Source organism: Medicago sativa, chromosome 3, assembly GCF_051527215.1.
Source record: "Medicago sativa cultivar Bolivia chromosome 3, Bolivia_mono, whole genome shotgun sequence".
Lineage (NCBI taxonomy): Eukaryota > Viridiplantae > Streptophyta > Magnoliopsida > Fabales > Fabaceae > Medicago > Medicago sativa.
Genome location: NC_140751.1, coordinates 61,382,536 through 61,399,041, shown reverse-complemented (window position 1 = coordinate 61,399,041; position 16,506 = coordinate 61,382,536). Strand labels below are relative to the sequence as shown.

At 31.9% G+C, this 16,506-nt stretch overlaps 2 protein-coding genes, 2 non-coding genes and 2 pseudogenes across 4 annotated transcripts; 4 read left to right on the top strand and 2 right to left on the bottom strand.

The window, feature by feature from the left end:
• Positions 1 to 289: 289 nt before the first annotated feature.
• On the bottom strand, positions 290 to 1,384 carry LOC146938874 (F-box/kelch-repeat protein At3g23880-like). Its single transcript, XM_085749695.1, has one exon. The coding sequence runs from the start codon at positions 1,382 to 1,384 to the stop codon at positions 290 to 292; it is 1,095 nt and encodes a 364-aa protein (XP_085605821.1).
• Positions 1,385 to 3,935: 2,551 nt separating this feature from the next.
• LOC146938873 (uncharacterized) lies at positions 3,936 to 6,707 on the top strand (annotated as a pseudogene).
• Positions 6,708 to 7,044: 337 nt separating this feature from the next.
• On the top strand, positions 7,045 to 9,382 carry LOC146938872 (uncharacterized; annotated as a pseudogene).
• Positions 9,383 to 11,716: 2,334 nt separating this feature from the next.
• Positions 11,717 to 11,788, top strand: TRNAM-CAU (transfer RNA methionine (anticodon CAU)). Its single transcript has one exon. It is a non-coding gene; the product is annotated as a tRNA-Met (tRNA).
• Positions 11,789 to 13,936: 2,148 nt separating this feature from the next.
• LOC146938869 (uncharacterized) lies at positions 13,937 to 16,159 on the bottom strand. Its single transcript, XM_085752752.1, has 4 exons — positions 15,850 to 16,159; positions 15,158 to 15,250; positions 14,271 to 14,408; positions 13,937 to 14,172 (listed from the first exon to the last, which is right to left on the bottom strand). The coding sequence occupies exons 1-4, from the start codon at positions 16,075 to 16,077 to the stop codon at positions 14,131 to 14,133; spliced, it is 501 nt and encodes a 166-aa protein (XP_085608878.1). The 5' UTR covers positions 16,078 to 16,159; the 3' UTR covers positions 13,937 to 14,130.
• On the top strand, positions 15,654 to 15,725 carry TRNAG-UCC (transfer RNA glycine (anticodon UCC)). The gene has a single exon. It is a non-coding gene; the product is annotated as a tRNA-Gly (tRNA).
• Positions 16,160 to 16,506: the final 347 nt, after the last annotated feature.

The window sequence follows — 16,506 nt, the reverse complement described above, 5'->3', positions numbered from 1 at the left end:
AAATCGTAACTTAAATTGTAGAAAATCTAATGATAAAAAATCTAATGAAATATATGATTGTGAACTACTTAAAATGTACTGCACGACAAGAATCCAAAAACTCTAACTAAGATAAAATTAAAATAACCAACTTTTCACCCTTCCATCAACCATTAATCAACAATGTTTCAGCAGGTCACTAGTCATCAGACTAGACATAAAATAAATAGCATAAACAAAAATCAACCATATATATGTTGCAGTTGAATCTCATGTTCAAGTGACATATCATAGCATCTACATTTTAACATTAAGAACAAGGTGATATCAGACTTTCAATGTAGACTTGTGGGTTTAGCTTCATCTTATGACTACTGATGTTTTGAATCTCAGAAATCTCCGAAGTACCTTTTTTGGAATAGTAAACAACCAACTTCAATTTGTAACTTCCGAGACCTTGTGACTCATAAAAGCCAATCAGCAGCTGTTCATCCTCAAAAATATATAAAGCCTTTGGATAGTGACACAAAACCCGATCTTTCATGTGTGGAACACGGTACAAATTAGTCCAAGAGTCTTTATTTCCATATTCTTTCATAATCCAAACATCTAAAAACACATAAGTACTATTTGCAGAGATGCACAAACAATCCCTTAAAACCCCCAAAGTCTTCAAAAGATCCTTCTCCAAATCAGGCAACGGAAGCTTTTGATAAGACTCCTTCTCCAAATCAAGAGAAATAATGACATGTGAATAACTCACATCGTCTATTGTCAACCAATTAATAGTGCCACTTACAAATATTCCTAACCCATGAAACGAGGCAGAACATGGAAAGTCTTGAATCCTTTTCCAAGAATCTGTGCCCAGAGTATGAACACTAACTTTAGTTTTTCCATTATCACGAGAACAAGCAACAATCTTGTAATTATTAATACAATGATCATACCCAATGCTATATTCGGAGAAATGTTTATTATCCAAAGGAGGCAATATCTTGAATGTTCTAATGGAAGGGTTCCACAAAACAGCAGGACCGTTATCCATGGAGACACAAAGGATGCCGTCGCAAGTACGCATGGGAAAAAAACAACTGTCTCCATTTTTGAGACAATCAGGATAAGTAACAGTAGAGGTTGAAAAATCAGAGTTTATTGGGGGATTAAAGAGAACTACGTGATCTAAGTCGTTGGTACAGGTTATCATGAGGGGATGGTGTGTGGTTGACAAGCGAAGGTGCTTCCTTGCGAATTTATGATCGTTGATTAAGGAATTGAAGGACTTGCAGAGACAACGAAGTTGAAGGAGTAACTTAACCGGAAGCCTACACAGAATCTCAGCTAGGAGATCAAAGGGAAGAGTTGGTAGGGTTTCCGTTGCTGTTTCCTTCGTGCCTGACGCCATTCCGTTCTGTCAGGAAAAATAAAGATCGCAAAAACCTAATGTTTTTGAAGACGGGAATAAGAGGGTTCTTATACAACAACTTTGTTCACCACAAAACTTTATTTATACCAAATTCCAACTTATCAAAGCTCATTCCTTATAAATTAGGGTTTGGTAAGGTATGTAGTTTATTTATTTTTTATTTTTTTTTGTCAAGTAGCCTAGTGGCTACAATTCACACAATTAAATGTGGAGAAGTGGTCGAACATCGGCCCCTGCATATAATATGCAATATCCCTACCAACTGAGCTAAGCTCATGGGGATTTTTTTTTTTGGTAGAGGTTATGTAGTTTATTTACCCGTCTAACAATTTTTTTTAAGGGACAAAATAAAATATATTCGATAACAGACATTTCATTAGGAGCTTAATTTATTTTATTAGCTTATAATTAATTTTTCAAACGTTATTTCAACTAGCGAAAAGACGGACACACTCTTTTTATTGTGTTAATGCTTGTAGATATCAATGATATTTTATAGAAATTTTGTGTGTTAATTACAAACGATATTTTATATTAATTTTTTGATATAGATAAAAAATTAAAATATAACTATTTGTGACTTTCAAATGTAACAAACTCAACAAACCATATATATATTTTCAATACAACAATAATATAACAACCTTTAAAAAAAACAATAATATAACAAGAGATAGGATATGTTGACACCAGATGTCAACGGATTCGTTGACACCAAATTATGTCACTTGATTTGATTTGATCCAAAGGTTCTTAATAATTATGAAGATACAATTTTCGTTAGTGAGAACTTATGAATTAATATAAAAGCTTATTCTCCTAAGAAAATGCATGAAAGTTTATTCATTTGCGTAAGCTATTTTTCATAAGCTCAAAACTAACCTTTTACATAAGACTTGTGAATTAACATATAAGCCAACTTATGAATAAGCTAAGAACTTACGAAAAACAACTTATGAATTAACATATAAGTCAATCCAAACGTGTCTTAGTTATTGTGGGACTAAAAACCCAATGTTTTTGAACTGTGAGTATATAACCAAATGATTGAAATCTATTGGTTAATGAGTTCTATCAAAAAGAAAAAATTGTTTAGGAGAATCAATGTTCGATTTCGAACTGAACAATTAATTTTACTTCGAATTATTAGTGTTTATTCCCTTAAAATTGGAAAAAGTTATTATGCATAAGTCATTTTCTTATGCACCCTGCATAAACACTTCACAACCGTTGTACACCTATATTTTTCTCTTTAGACTCACAGGATTGCATACTCCTTTTTCCCTTTTTCCCATCAACGGTAACACACAGTAGAGTTCAATTGACCAACGATTCAGGATTCATGTTTCTTCTCGCTATCATCGATGCCCATCTCTAGGAGTCACACATTCATGCTCTCACACGATTCACAATTCATGATCTCCTTATTCATATTTCATACCCAAAGGTTGTAATCTTTTCGAATTTCATTTAAAGGGATTCCAATGTGATCCATTCAAACCATTTTCTTACATATTCAATTCAGTTGCTATGAAATCATGTTTATTCTCACCAATCTCAATTACAAAAATTCAATTTTGGCATATAGTTTGCATCAGTTTCAATGCATATGTGAAATGGTTGAGAACAAGTTTTCAAGCAGGAGAATGAATATCATTAGTCATTACGGTGGCGGCCATCAAATTGATTTATTTTTTTAAGGATATTGAGGATTATACATTTAGACACAATATTGCAACATTTAATCCTCAATATCATTTCTCCTCCTCCAATTGTCTCAGTCCAAAACTGAATGATGGCAATGGCTCTAGGTCCTTAGTATTTTTCACCTGCTGGATCAAAGAAAACCATTAAGTACATCTAATGGTTTTGGAGCACAACTCACAGAAACCATTTCCACAGCAAAATAGTTTTGGAGTCCAACTCACAGAAACCATTTCCACAGCAAAATGGTTTTGGAGTCCAACTCACAGAAACCATTTCCACAGCAAAATGGTTTTGGCATAATTTTATACAAAACATACTATAATAAGGACATTTGTGACTAACTTTATTTTTTTACGTTAAATATTGTTCTTATAAATTGATGTTAATGAGCTCGATGGTGTTATAAATTATAATAATTATAATTGAATCAAACATAGTGCATTATATTGAATCCCTCAAAAAAAAAAATAGTGCATTATATTGAAAATCTTCAAAAAAGTAAAAACAAGATGATATTGTTCATTTTGTTTTCCTTTTCACCGTCATGGTTAAATACAGTAAAAGGATTGTAATTCACACTGGAAAATATGTTGCACGTTCTTCTCCTTTTTCTTCATTCCTACCCCATTCTTGCAAATTTACAATGAAACCATAAAAAAGGGAAAAAGAGAAAATCCTAGAATGGCTAAAAAAAATGTTGGATTGGCGAAATAAAATCCAATGTGTTAAATCCTACAGTCATGCCACTCATTCACCAATATAAGGGGGGGTGCGGTTATCATACATAAGGGTGTACAAAGCAATTATGCTGGGCAACCGGTTAATGGGCTGGGATTTATGCAAGGTGCATAAGGATTCCTTATGCATGATAACTGCACCCCTTAAAATCGTGTGGGTTAGCAACAAAAAAAATGAGTATATTAATTATTGAAGTTATAATTACTTCTTCGAAAGATAATCTAGATTTTTATCTATACTATATATAAAGAAAACTACCTCTTTCAGCACTTTTGGGTTGGACTTTTCTTTCCAAAAATACCCTTAATTTTAAATACAAATATCACATGTAACAGATAGATAAGAATAAATTTAATTTAAATATTAAACTAAATGTAACAAACGTGAGCAAAAAATAATGTTAAAGATTGAACTTTAAATCTTCTAAAAAAAATTAGTAACAAACATGAGCAAAAAATAATGTTAAAGAATAGACTTTAAATCCTCTAAAAAAATATTAGTAACAAACGTAAGCAAAAAATATTGTTAAAGATTGGACTTTAAATCCTCTAAACAAAGATTAATAATAAACGTGAGCAAAAAATAATGTTAAAGATTTGACTTTAAATTCTCTAACGTTATGAATGTCATTGATCGTAAACAGAGTCAAGTATTTTTTGTTGATGGTCCCGGTGGAACAGGTAAAACATTCCTTTATCGAGCATTAATGACAACTTTGAGAAATAGAGGAAAAATTGTCTTAGCAACCGTGTCATCTCGTATAGCTGCAACATTATTACTAGGTGGTACAACTGCACACTCCCGATTTAATTTACCTTTTGATGTACAACCAAATTCCATCTGCAATATAAAAAAGCAAAAAGATCTTGCAAAGATTATTAGAGTAGCAGCTGTCATAATTTGGGATGAAGCCCCAATGACAAACATATACTGTTTAGAAGCATTAGATCGAACACTAAAAGATATTTTAGACCGTGATGCTCCATTTGGTGGCAAAGTTATGATCATGGGTGGAAGTTTTCGTCAAGTACTTCCAGTTATTCAAAAAGGCAGTAAGGCACAAATGATATCTGCATGTATTATTAGGTCTTATTTGTGGGCTAATACCAAGGTCCTACATTTGGTACAAAATATGAGATCAATGAATGATCCTGAATTTGCACAATTTCTTATGCGAATTGGTGACAGTGTTGAACCTACCAAACTCAATGATATGGTGAGGATACCTCCTCAAATTGCATTACCACGGGAAGGAGAACAGTCAATACAAACTCTTATTGATCGTATTTTTCCACAATTAGATTTGCATGGATGGGATGCATCGTATATGGTCGAAAGAGCCATAATTACACCTACAAATGATGATGTTCAAAAATTGAATCACATAATTATCAATCTTCCGGGAGATGAACATAATTTGTTGTCATTTGACGAGGTTGAAGGGGATACTCATACAAATATCAACATGAATTCTTAAACTCAATTGCTCAAGGAAGTATCCCACCACATATTTTAAAGGTAAAAAAAGGTGCACCTTTGATGTTGATGCGAAACATAAACCCTAGATATGGCCTGTGTAATGGGAGACGATTATTATGTCGTGGTTTATTTAAGAATATGTTGGATGTGGGAATCCTAACATGAAGCAATGCTGGAAAAAGAGCATTCTTGCCTAGAATTAAATTAAAAACAAATGCGAGTTCAGGACTTCCCTTTGTGCTTAGTAGAAAACAGTTTTCCGTTAAACTAAGTTTTGCAATTACCATAAATAAGTCACAAGGGCAGACCATTCTCAATGTCAGAATCTATCTTCCATGACATGTTTTCAGTCATGGTCAATTATATGTAGCTTTATCAAGAGGAGTTTCTCAAAATTCAACAAAAGTTCTCATTAAAGAAAGGAAAACAGAAGGAGAAGATGGAGACTTTACGAAAAATGTAGTTTTTAAAGAATTTTTTTTATTTTATCGCAATCATTACAATGTTTCTTTTACATAACATGTCATTTATACATTTATGTTATGATGATACTAATTACTATTAGAATAAACAATAAATGATCATTATTTTATATGCAGACAAACTAAAATATGTTGAGTTCAAAAATAATTTTGTTATATGCCTTGACAATATTTTGTTTATAAATTAATATATCAATAATTTCCATTAATATTTTAAAATTTTAAATTTTAATCAAAATTATACAAACAAACATAATAAAATAATCACATGCGTTAGCGCAGTAGAAAAAGCGGACAGACGGCACGATAGTGCCCGTCAAACATAATAAAATAATCACATGCGTTAGCGCAGTAGAAAAAGCGGACAGACGGCACGATAGTGCCCGTCTTTCCGCTAGTAACAAAATAATTAAAAAGGAAATAGAATTAACTTAGAGGAATACCAAGATGCGACAAAACAATATATTCCCCTTCACATGATACTTAATGTGCAAAAATGCTTTTGTAAATTCTACATAATCCGAATACATTAACACAAATTGGGGAAGCACTTGGTCTTTGACAAGCCATGCAATGGATGAATCCCTTATATAAATTCTACTATCATTTTTATAAGATGACTTGGAATTTGGTGTTATCTTGAAAAATTGTAGGCAATATTGGGTTCCATTTATTTTGTTTGACTCTTGACTTTTAAGTAATTTAACATATTTATCAACAATGTATATTGATTTTTTAAAATTGTCCTTCAGTTAAATTTTCTGTAGATTCTCTTTATCGGAGATAATGTTATTCGAGATGCTAATTGTGAGTACCTATCTCAACCAAAATATGATTTTTGGTTGTGGGAGTCGGATGGTTCATTTAAGTTTCAGTTAAGCAGTAAATTAAAATAAAAGTATGATATTAATTAGAAATATTTTATTTTTGTCTTTCTAATTGGACCAAACTAGTGGCCATTAACATAAAAATGGCGTGTGTCCTCTTGTTTGAGAAATCACAACATTCAACACATGAACAATTTCGGTTTATGTAAAATTAGTTGTTTTGCATGTGCAAGGATGTTTGTATGAAGTTACATAAAGCATGCATGATACTGTGTTAATTTGGTACACTGCCAAGGATGTACCTTACCTGCAAAATTTGTTACAAAACAAAACTATGGTCAAAAGTAACATAACCACTCTGAGGCTCACAGTACCATACTAAACAACCATTTTTTCAAAAGAAAAAACTTGTTAGTTAAGTTTCATGCATAGTCTCAAACCCATGTTGAATGTTATAGATTATAGCTTATTCATCATGTGTTATTTCATAACTTGTTAAAAGTTTCAAATATCAACCTCATCATTTTCATTATATATTATAGCTTTTTCATGCATAGTCTCGTACCATGATGAATGAACAACCATTGAAAGATACCATCATGGAGATGAGGGAAGATTTCATGATTTCACCAGTTGGTGACAGTAAACAAACATTTAGAACTGCTCATTTTCTTAAACCTATTGCAAATTCCATCCATGAACTTAACTTCAATGAGTTTAACCTTAACTCATCATCATCATCATCATCTTCTTCTGTTTCTGAAGCAAAGGAGTGGCCTTTGAAAATCCATTTCAATGGGTGGCACTACCCACAAGAGAAATGGGTTAAGTGGGTTGATGAACTTCAGCTCAAATATGAATCAGTGTGGAAAAAAGCTAGCATCTTTGAACCTATAATGAGTACTAAGAGCTGTATAATTAAAAATCAAGACTTGGTTTGCGGGGTTGTTGAGAAATGGTGTTCTGAAACAAACACCTTTGTGTTTCTATTTGGTGAAGCAACAATCACTTTGGAGGATGTCATTGTTTTGGGGGGATACTCTCTCTTTGGTCATCCTGTTTTCACCCAACTCAAAGATCAAGAGATGAGAGAGGTGGAACAAAAGCTCATCAACATTGAAAGCCAAGAGAGGATTTCGAAAGGTATGGCACCTTCCACATCAGTGTGGATGGATATTTTCATCGATAAAGGCAGTGAAGTTGAGCATGAAGCATTTCTTGCTACTTGGTTGTCAATTTTTGTTTTCCCTCATAAATACTCTCTAGTGAAAAGTTCTTTGTTTCCTATTGCTGTTCATCTAGCTAGAGGGAATCCTATTTCTTTGGCACCTGCTGTTTTGGCTAGCTTATATAAGGATTTAAGGTTGTTTAAGAACATAATTGTTGATTTAAAAAAATGTCCTGATAAATTTCCCTCTATGTTGGACGTTAATGTACAGTCACCCTTTTACCTTGTTCAAGTTTGGGTTTGGGAAAGGTTCAAAAATTTGCAGCCACAACCCAAGTTGATCAATAATCGAGACCATGTATTGTTCAGGTGGCATAATGTTAAGGCCTTGAAAATTGACAATGTTAGGTTGGCATTAGATTCAGCTATCAATGATTTTATTTGGCGTCCTTATGTTCAATATGCTGATAAGAGTGGAGTGTTTTATCCAAAGGATGAAACTTTGGTACCATTTAAGAAAGATTTGGTAGTAGAACAAATGCTCTCCTTTGTTATATTCTTGAGAGTTTCTGAGCTAGTTGGATTTGAGTCTATAGAGCAATATCTACCACATAGAGTTGCTATGCAATTCGGATTTGATCAAGATGTTCCTGGTTATGTGTCTAGACTCAATGAGACTGCCGTTGCTTGGAAAAATTACTCCAGACCCTTATCTGATACAAGTTTATATTTTCCATCTAGATATTTTGAGGCTGGTATTACCTCACGTTATGCAAAGTGGTGGACAAAATCAGTATTACGTCCTCAAGGTTTCGTTAAGAATTTTGAGTCGCTAAAGAGAAATGCAAGTTCATCAAAATGTGAACCTCGTGCTAATATTCCACCTGAATTTCCTTCTCATAAACTAGTTGGCTGCGCTGTTACTATTGGAAAATCTTGCGATGATGGTTCAAATACTAGCCAGGGTGATAATATTGTTCCTTCTGGTTCTATTCCTAAAGTTTTGAAAACTATGTACTTTGAAAAATCTGTTGAAGATGTTTTTTTTTTTTTTTTTGACACACTGTTGAAGATGTTTTGTTAGCTGAGAAAAATGTTGATGCTGGGGCTCATGCACCTGCAAAAGATAACACTCCGACTCCTTTGATATCTGTTGAGGATTGTGAGCATGTCTTGGAAGATGTTGATTTTAAAGATGGAAATGAGAGCATTGAAGGAAGGTTGTCAAGTGACACAATCTGCCAACCTGAGATTCAAATTGAAAGCTATAACTATTTATTTGAAGTAAGTGTAGCAGAACTTGAACGGAGAATTAGCCGACTCGAGAAAGTGGTTACAAAGTTGAAGATGGCAAGGTTAGGCCATAGTTGAAAACATTATTAATTAGCTCAATGAACTGAAACCTTATTGCATGTTCACTTATGTTACTTATTTCTTGTACTAGCTAAGCTTCATGACAATAATGTTAAAAAACAAGACCAAATGAAACATGGCCTTCTAGGACATTAATGTTGGTACTTTGTTTTGTTTTTACTTGATTATTACACAAAAACATAGTTATCAATGTTTACCTACTTGTGTTGTCAAAAAAAAAAAAGTTTTTCAATTTGTATAAATTCATTAAATTTGCTGAGATATCAAAGTTATTTTATATTAATGCGAGGTATCTGAATTTATATCAAATAAATTCAATTATAATGTGCTAAATTATATTGTTCCAGGTGGGGAAGCTAAAACATTACCATTTTCATTTTCTATAGTAAACTGTATTAATAGCATGGAAAGTGATTTTGAATTCATATCAATTATGTAAAATCTGTTCATAGATTTTGTATGGACTTCCTATTGATATGCCAAAGTTTTTATAAACAATGAAATAGCCGTAATAGCCGTAATGTGAAATTGTTCTATTGTTTAATGTGAAGTTCCTTTAAGAGACTTAATTAAGATATGTTTTTAAGACATAACGAAGTTTTGAGAAGAAAACTACATCATTTTGATAGTGTTGAAGACTACATCTGTTCTTTTTATGTGATTCCTACACAATTGTCTCATTTAGGTAATGTGTTTGTGATGTTATCTTATTCGCAAAATGAGGATGAATAAGCACTAGAAAGTAAACTCGGAAGAAACGCCAAAACTCAGATTCACGCAACTAAAGCACAAAATCATTAACTTGTTTCGGTAACAAAAGACCAAAAGCCACCGTAATCAGTATGCAGAATGCGATTGGTGGTGGGAGAAAATCAGTCGCACGTCTAGAGAGTGAAGGAGAGATGAAAGCGCGTGGTAGTTCCGGTAAGAGAGGACTGCAGCAGCACCAAGAGTTCCTCAATGTTTGGCTTTTCACCTTCTAAAGCAGCTAGCAGTCGTAGGATATCCACAAGGTGGGAGTTTAGGCTTAGAACATCCTCCCTCTTATCATATGGTTCCCCTAAGATTAAGGGGTCGGGTCAATGTAAAGCTTCCAGCTTCTTATGTATCATAAAATCATTTTCTAATCACATTATTTCTCTTGCAAAACTAAATTTCCGATAACAGTCTCTAAGGACAATTACAAAAAAAGGGAAGGACATGATAATAAACATTGAATAATAACTAAATTTTCTGTTTAGCTATTTGAAATTTAAAATCGTGATGGAAATTTTTTTTTTTTTCACATTTTCCACAAGGATTTCTTCCAAATTCATAACATTGGTATATAGCAATGGATTGCAACTCTGGAAGGTTTCTCTTTGCCTTCGTATAGAATAGAGATTTCAAGATTTCACATTCACCCATATGTAATTTTATAAGATATTGAAAATTCAGAAACCACCCTTGGTATGAGACTCAATTTTGGAAAACCAAATAATAGGATGATAGTATAAGATCACAAATATCAATAAGAAATTGGCTAGGATAGAAAATGACATAACACAAATTAAGAAATCATTACAAGCATATTTGAAACTCAGAGTGTTAAATTGACAGACATTCAGACAAATATATGGATATCAATTCAAACAAATTTTCCAAACCAGAAATTTACTACCTACTTCATTCTCCTCATAGTTGGTCATCATAGTGATCATGAAATATTCGTATTACTTCTAGTGTTGCAAGTCCTTTAATACAACGTATTGGGAATATAAACCCTAACTTGCTGCATAAGAAAACATCAAGTCGGTTTAATTTAGGCATCACAACATATTGTGAATTTCTTCGAGATGAAGTCGAAACTATTTGTTGCTTGTGTTAGAATTATCTTCTCCGTCATTTGCAATCATATGCTTCGATTCATTGGATGTTGCTACAATCAACATTTCTAATTGTTCCAAACTTTGAGCAACAAACATGAGAAGAGTACTTCACCAACATGGAAATGGTTGATGCAATTTACAACACTTTTTTATATAAAAAAATTCTTATTTCTCCAAAGCATAGTGATACTTGTCTTCTATTTCTCCAATGTCAATGTGCTTGTAGTTGACTATAACATCAGAAATAGAATGAGAAACATGATTCAACATTTCCAAATATGGTTACAAACTAGTCAACTACTAAAATTTTGTTACCAAAATATGGATAGATAATACTACTGGCCTCCTATATATGTTATAGACTATAGACTATAGTTATAGAATTTGAACTCATTTGTTGCTTTACAACAATTATGCGACTACGAAAGTTGCCAAAGTTAAAGTCTCAAAATAACCTTGTTCCTCTAAGTATTTCTATGCAACAATTATGAGACTATAACTTTTGCAATTAGTCCCAAAACATTGTTATCCTTCAATCATAAAAGGCCAACTTCAAATGCAGAAATTGTCAAAAGTCAAAACAACGATCCTTGCCAATTATTTATTTTTATGTGGTTTCGTCATCATTTAATGAATAAGTAAATGTTTAAACGAAAAATAACACAACCATCAGAGTGGCGCAGCGGAAGCGTGGTGGGCCCATAACCCACAGGTCCCTGGATCGAAACCAGGCTCTGATAATTTTATTTTTTTGAATTTTTCAGAATTTCGCTAATCAAGCCGTTCATATACTGTCGCTTTTTTTTTTTTTTTTTGATTAAATAATCGGTCAATCCAAAGGCTTAATACTGACGTTGACGTTGTTTTAAAGTATCACGAGCATGCTTTTAATTTGCGCAGTAAATTAGTGCTTTTTTGAGAAGATTAATTTGTAGTTTTGACTACAAATTTTTTTTTTTTAGTCAAAACTTGTAGTTTTGACTATCAAGTTCTATTACTATTTTTTTCAGGGAAGTTCTATAACTATTTAATATATTTTTTTTAGAGGAAAATGCAGGTATATATTGGTAAGTTGAGTAAAAAAAGGTGCATGCTTGTTATATAAAAAAAAGTTATATATTGATAGCTATGAAGCCCGGATACTCCAAAATGGTGCCGTACCCGTGTCGGATACGTATCGGATTACCGATACTCCGCGGATACTCCCAGATACGTATCCCAGAAGTATCCGAATGATTTAATTTAATTTTTATTTAAAAATATATTGGATACCTTAAGGATACGTTAAGGATACTCCCGGATACGTATCCCAGAAGTATCCGAATGATTTAATTTAATTTTTATTTAAAATTTTTATTTGTATTTTGATCACAAGTATTAATTTTTGTAAATTGGGATCATTATATTGACCATTACTTGAAAAGGGTGACTATCTTCATACTACCTTGGTATCATCATAGTGCAAGTTGTTTATATGGTATGTTTTGGTTTAAAGGATATCTTAGTTGGTGAATGGTCCATTGTATTTTGACTTGGTGTAATTAGTTTTAAGATTTCACGCTATTTATTTTTTGTGCGTTTATGTCTAATATATATATATATATATATATATATATATATATATATATATATATATATATATATATATTAAAAATTGTAAACGTATCCAAGCCGTATCGTATCCTAAATTTGAAATTTTTGACGTATTCGCGTACCCGTATCGTATCATACCCGTATCCGTATCCGTATCGGGGCTTCATAGATTGATAGCAATACACAATAATTGGTTACAAAATCAACAAATAAATCCTTCGAAAAAAAATCAACAAATAAATGTGTTTTACGTGCTTAGAAACTTACCACATTCTAATCGTTTAAAAATATAGCTTGATTTAACCATGACGACGAAAGTTGTCACTTGCCTACATGATAATTGTATAAGGACGTTAAAATGTCACTTTTTAAAATGAGTAATGATATTTTGACATCCATTTGATGACAACTTTGTTGACAACCTTATTTTTCTCACTTCTTATTGGTCAAAAACAGTGGAGAGAGAAAAAGGGAGAGAGAAGATAACAACATCATGTGAGTATGAGAGAGAAAGTTGTCCAAAAGTTGTCAAAAAGTGGTTGTCAAAATATCATTTCTCTTTTAAAATATACATATGAGACTCTCTCACTTGAGATCTCTTGGTTGGAAGTTGATTATCTCACCTTTGATTGAGGTCCATAGTTTGAAACCAAAGAAAGGGTATGCTAAAGTGGCATACGAGTTACAACGACAAAGTCAAACCAAAAATTTGGGATGACAGCCATCAAAATAAACTAAACTATATAAATCATATCTACAACAAACCATCAATGATATTGTTTGGGATGACCATAGAATCAATATAATGGTGGAGTATAACTCACTTATCAATACACAAATCACTTTCCTTTCAACTCATTTTTAATCAAAAATCAATTTTGCATAATCAATCATTCAAAACTAATTATTGTCACCGCAAAACCAAACATACATTAAATTAGGCATTGATCAAATGTGACACCGCTTGCTTATTGTATTTTTAACCAATAGTTTATATTTATGTAATGTGGCCTCAGTTATATGGTATTATTAATTCCACATTACTTATTCATAATACTACAACAAATTATAAAACTAAGAAGAATGATAATATCCCTCAAAAAGAAGAATGATAATAAATGTTCTAAACATATTGATTAAGAAATCAAAAGAAGTAACTTTGTATAAAAGAAGTGTTGTAATTATTACATTCAGAAAATAACAATTAGTATTTTTAAGATAAAATTTTATTTGACACTACCAATCAAAACATTTAAAAATTCCACATTTAAGTGTAATTATAAAACTAAGAAGAATGATAATAACCTTGAACTTTATTTGACAATATGAATACCAATCAGTACCGTGAATATTCCAACACAATAACCTTGAACAAAAATCACAAATATTTATATTTATTTGGTTTACAACTTAAATACTTCTTAAAATATCCCACAATCTGAAATAAAATTTCTCTTCGTACAATGCAAATAACAATCACTTCTCCATTTCAGTTATCACTCCTGTTAGGTTTGTCTGAATTGTTATCCTCCTAAAACATATTCAAATCAAAGCAAGATTTTCAGAACAAAATAGAGAGATGAACAAAATATACTTTGAAGTGCAAGAGTAGTTAAAAATGTAAAATACCTCACTGAAAGGAGCTGGAACCCAGTCATTGGTTGCTGGATTGCCCTTAGTAGAGTGATGAGAGTCATGAGTGTCGTTATCTGGTTCTATGTGGAAGCTTGTGTCACTTTTTTCAACTTGAATAAACCCTTTTCCTGTCTGTGGTGAAAGTAAACATATTCATGTAATATTTATGATTACTTTCCAAATGCTATTATTTTCTCAATTTCATATTATATTTTTTTTTTTTTGACAAAACAATCTCATATTAAATGTTTTCTAAGGTTATTGACAAATTATGATAATAACATAAGATATTATTCTCTCAAAAAACATAAGATTTATTAACTAAAATGGTCTTATTAATATAATGGATAAAAGGGACGGGCCCAAGTGTGGCGGCCAAGTGCCAACTAGCTTTACCATCTCTAGACAATAATTCTAAAACAATGATATAATCGAATATAATTAAACGTGTTCGTGTCATATCAATATCGTACACAAATACATTTTAGATACCAGACACACCGATAGACCCTCGATCCAGCCCTATCTTTGATGACCATTAACTTTTTGTATCTTTCTTTTCTCTATTGATGACTTGAGATGTCGTGATAACAAAAGAATCCAAATCGATGTGTAAATGCTAGATGCAAATCTAGGTGATCTATTAAATATGATTCGTTGGCATTAATTGAATATAAAGTTTTTTTTTTTGAAGGAAATTGAATATAAAGTTGTCCCTCCATTAGAAATTAGAAAATAAAATAGGTACAATATTTTACAAAACAAATTGACTTAAACAAAAAATCTTAATTCAACAAAGTATGTACATGAATGGATTTGTGAGATACTTTGAATATTTTGAGAAAAAATAATACTAGTCAAGTAGGAATGGAACTAAATACCGTGTGATGATGTTTGTCTACGCTGTTGAGATCTTTGTAATACTCTGTTTCCACAAATTCTTCAGCTACTTCATTTCCATCGTAAACCAATTTCTGAACATAATTGTGGAATGAAAAAGGGAAAAAAAAAGGTCATGACAAAAATATTTGAAGCACTCGAATAGACACTACGATTTTTATCAAAAATATTACTACATTCTTTTGATCCTATTTACAAGAGACAATTATATCAACAATTTGGTTATATGAGATACATCAATTTTTGTTGAGATAATTGACTTACAAATAGGACCAAAGGCATTACTACTAGTAGTACTACATTTTTACATTATCATCACCTTTAATTTTTTTGGTCAACATGATAATAATTAAAGTCCGTTGTTTCAAAAAAAAAAATTAAAGTCTAAAAATACTTTTATAAAAAAAAGTACAAAGAAATAGAAATGTGAATCCTAAGTTAATATATTAAATAGAAAGTGAGAAATTTTAACATCAAGCGTTTGTAGTCCAACGGTCAGGATAATTGCCTTCCAAGCAATAGACCCGGGTTCGACTCCCGGCAAACGCAAAATCATACTGTTTTTAATTTTTATTTTTTACAATTTGATGTCAATTTTTATTTAACTTATTATGAAACTGGAAACGTGGAAATAAAACTTTAAGAGGAAAAACATTGTGTTTTAGGAACAAACCTTCTCTTGAGGATCATTTTCAAGACGTTGAAATTGTAGCATTTCAGGAACAGAATTATCTGAGACATTATTATCAACATATTGAGAAGCATACTCACTACGTTGAGGCTTTGTGTGTCTTTTTGGTGCCACTTCTTCAAAATGGTGTCTTGTTTTTGCTTCTATGGATGCTTCTTCTTCAGCTGAGAGATGAGTGTCACTTCTGTTTGGCCTTCTAGCCTCCTCCATTTTTTTCCTTACCTTCTTCTCTTTTCTAAGCTTGTGTAAATTATTTTAGATGCTTGAATTTTTTTATCTTACTTCTAATTTTGTGTATTTTGTGCAATGAAGGGCTATTTAAGTTTGGTGGCTGTGGTTGATATTTTGGAATGGGATCATGAAAATATCTCTTGAAGGACTTTTTGATCTAAAATATCTTGGAAATCTTATCCATTTTGTCTTGTGGGATGAAAGTGTTTGATGAGACATTGCTATCTTCCGTAGCCTGTAGGCCAAGTTTAGGTGACAATAACTCAATTGATAATAAATATGGTTTTCACAATCAAACCGATTCAAGTAAATATTGCACAACAAATTGAATTTTATTAGATATAATTGGATAAAAAAAATTCATAAAAATTTACTGTTTAAAAGTCATGAGACAATTGTTAGCAAGAC

Excerpts from the sequence above, each read along its gene's own strand:
- LOC146938874 (XM_085749695.1), bottom strand. The coding sequence starts at position 1,384 with ATGGCGTCAGGCACGAAGGAAACAGCAACGGAAACCCTACCAACTCTT.
- LOC146938869 (XM_085752752.1), bottom strand. The coding sequence starts at position 16,077 with ATGGAGGAGGCTAGAAGGCCAAACAGAAGTGACACTCATCTCTCAGCT. Across the intron at positions 15,251-15,849 it reads AAAATGATCCTCAAGAGAAG|AAATTGGTTTACGATGGAAA; the intron begins GTTTGTTCCTAA and ends AATTATGTTCAG. Across the intron at positions 14,409-15,157 it reads TAGACAAACATCATCACACG|ACAGGAAAAGGGTTTATTCA; the intron begins GTATTTAGTTCC and ends CTTTCACCACAG.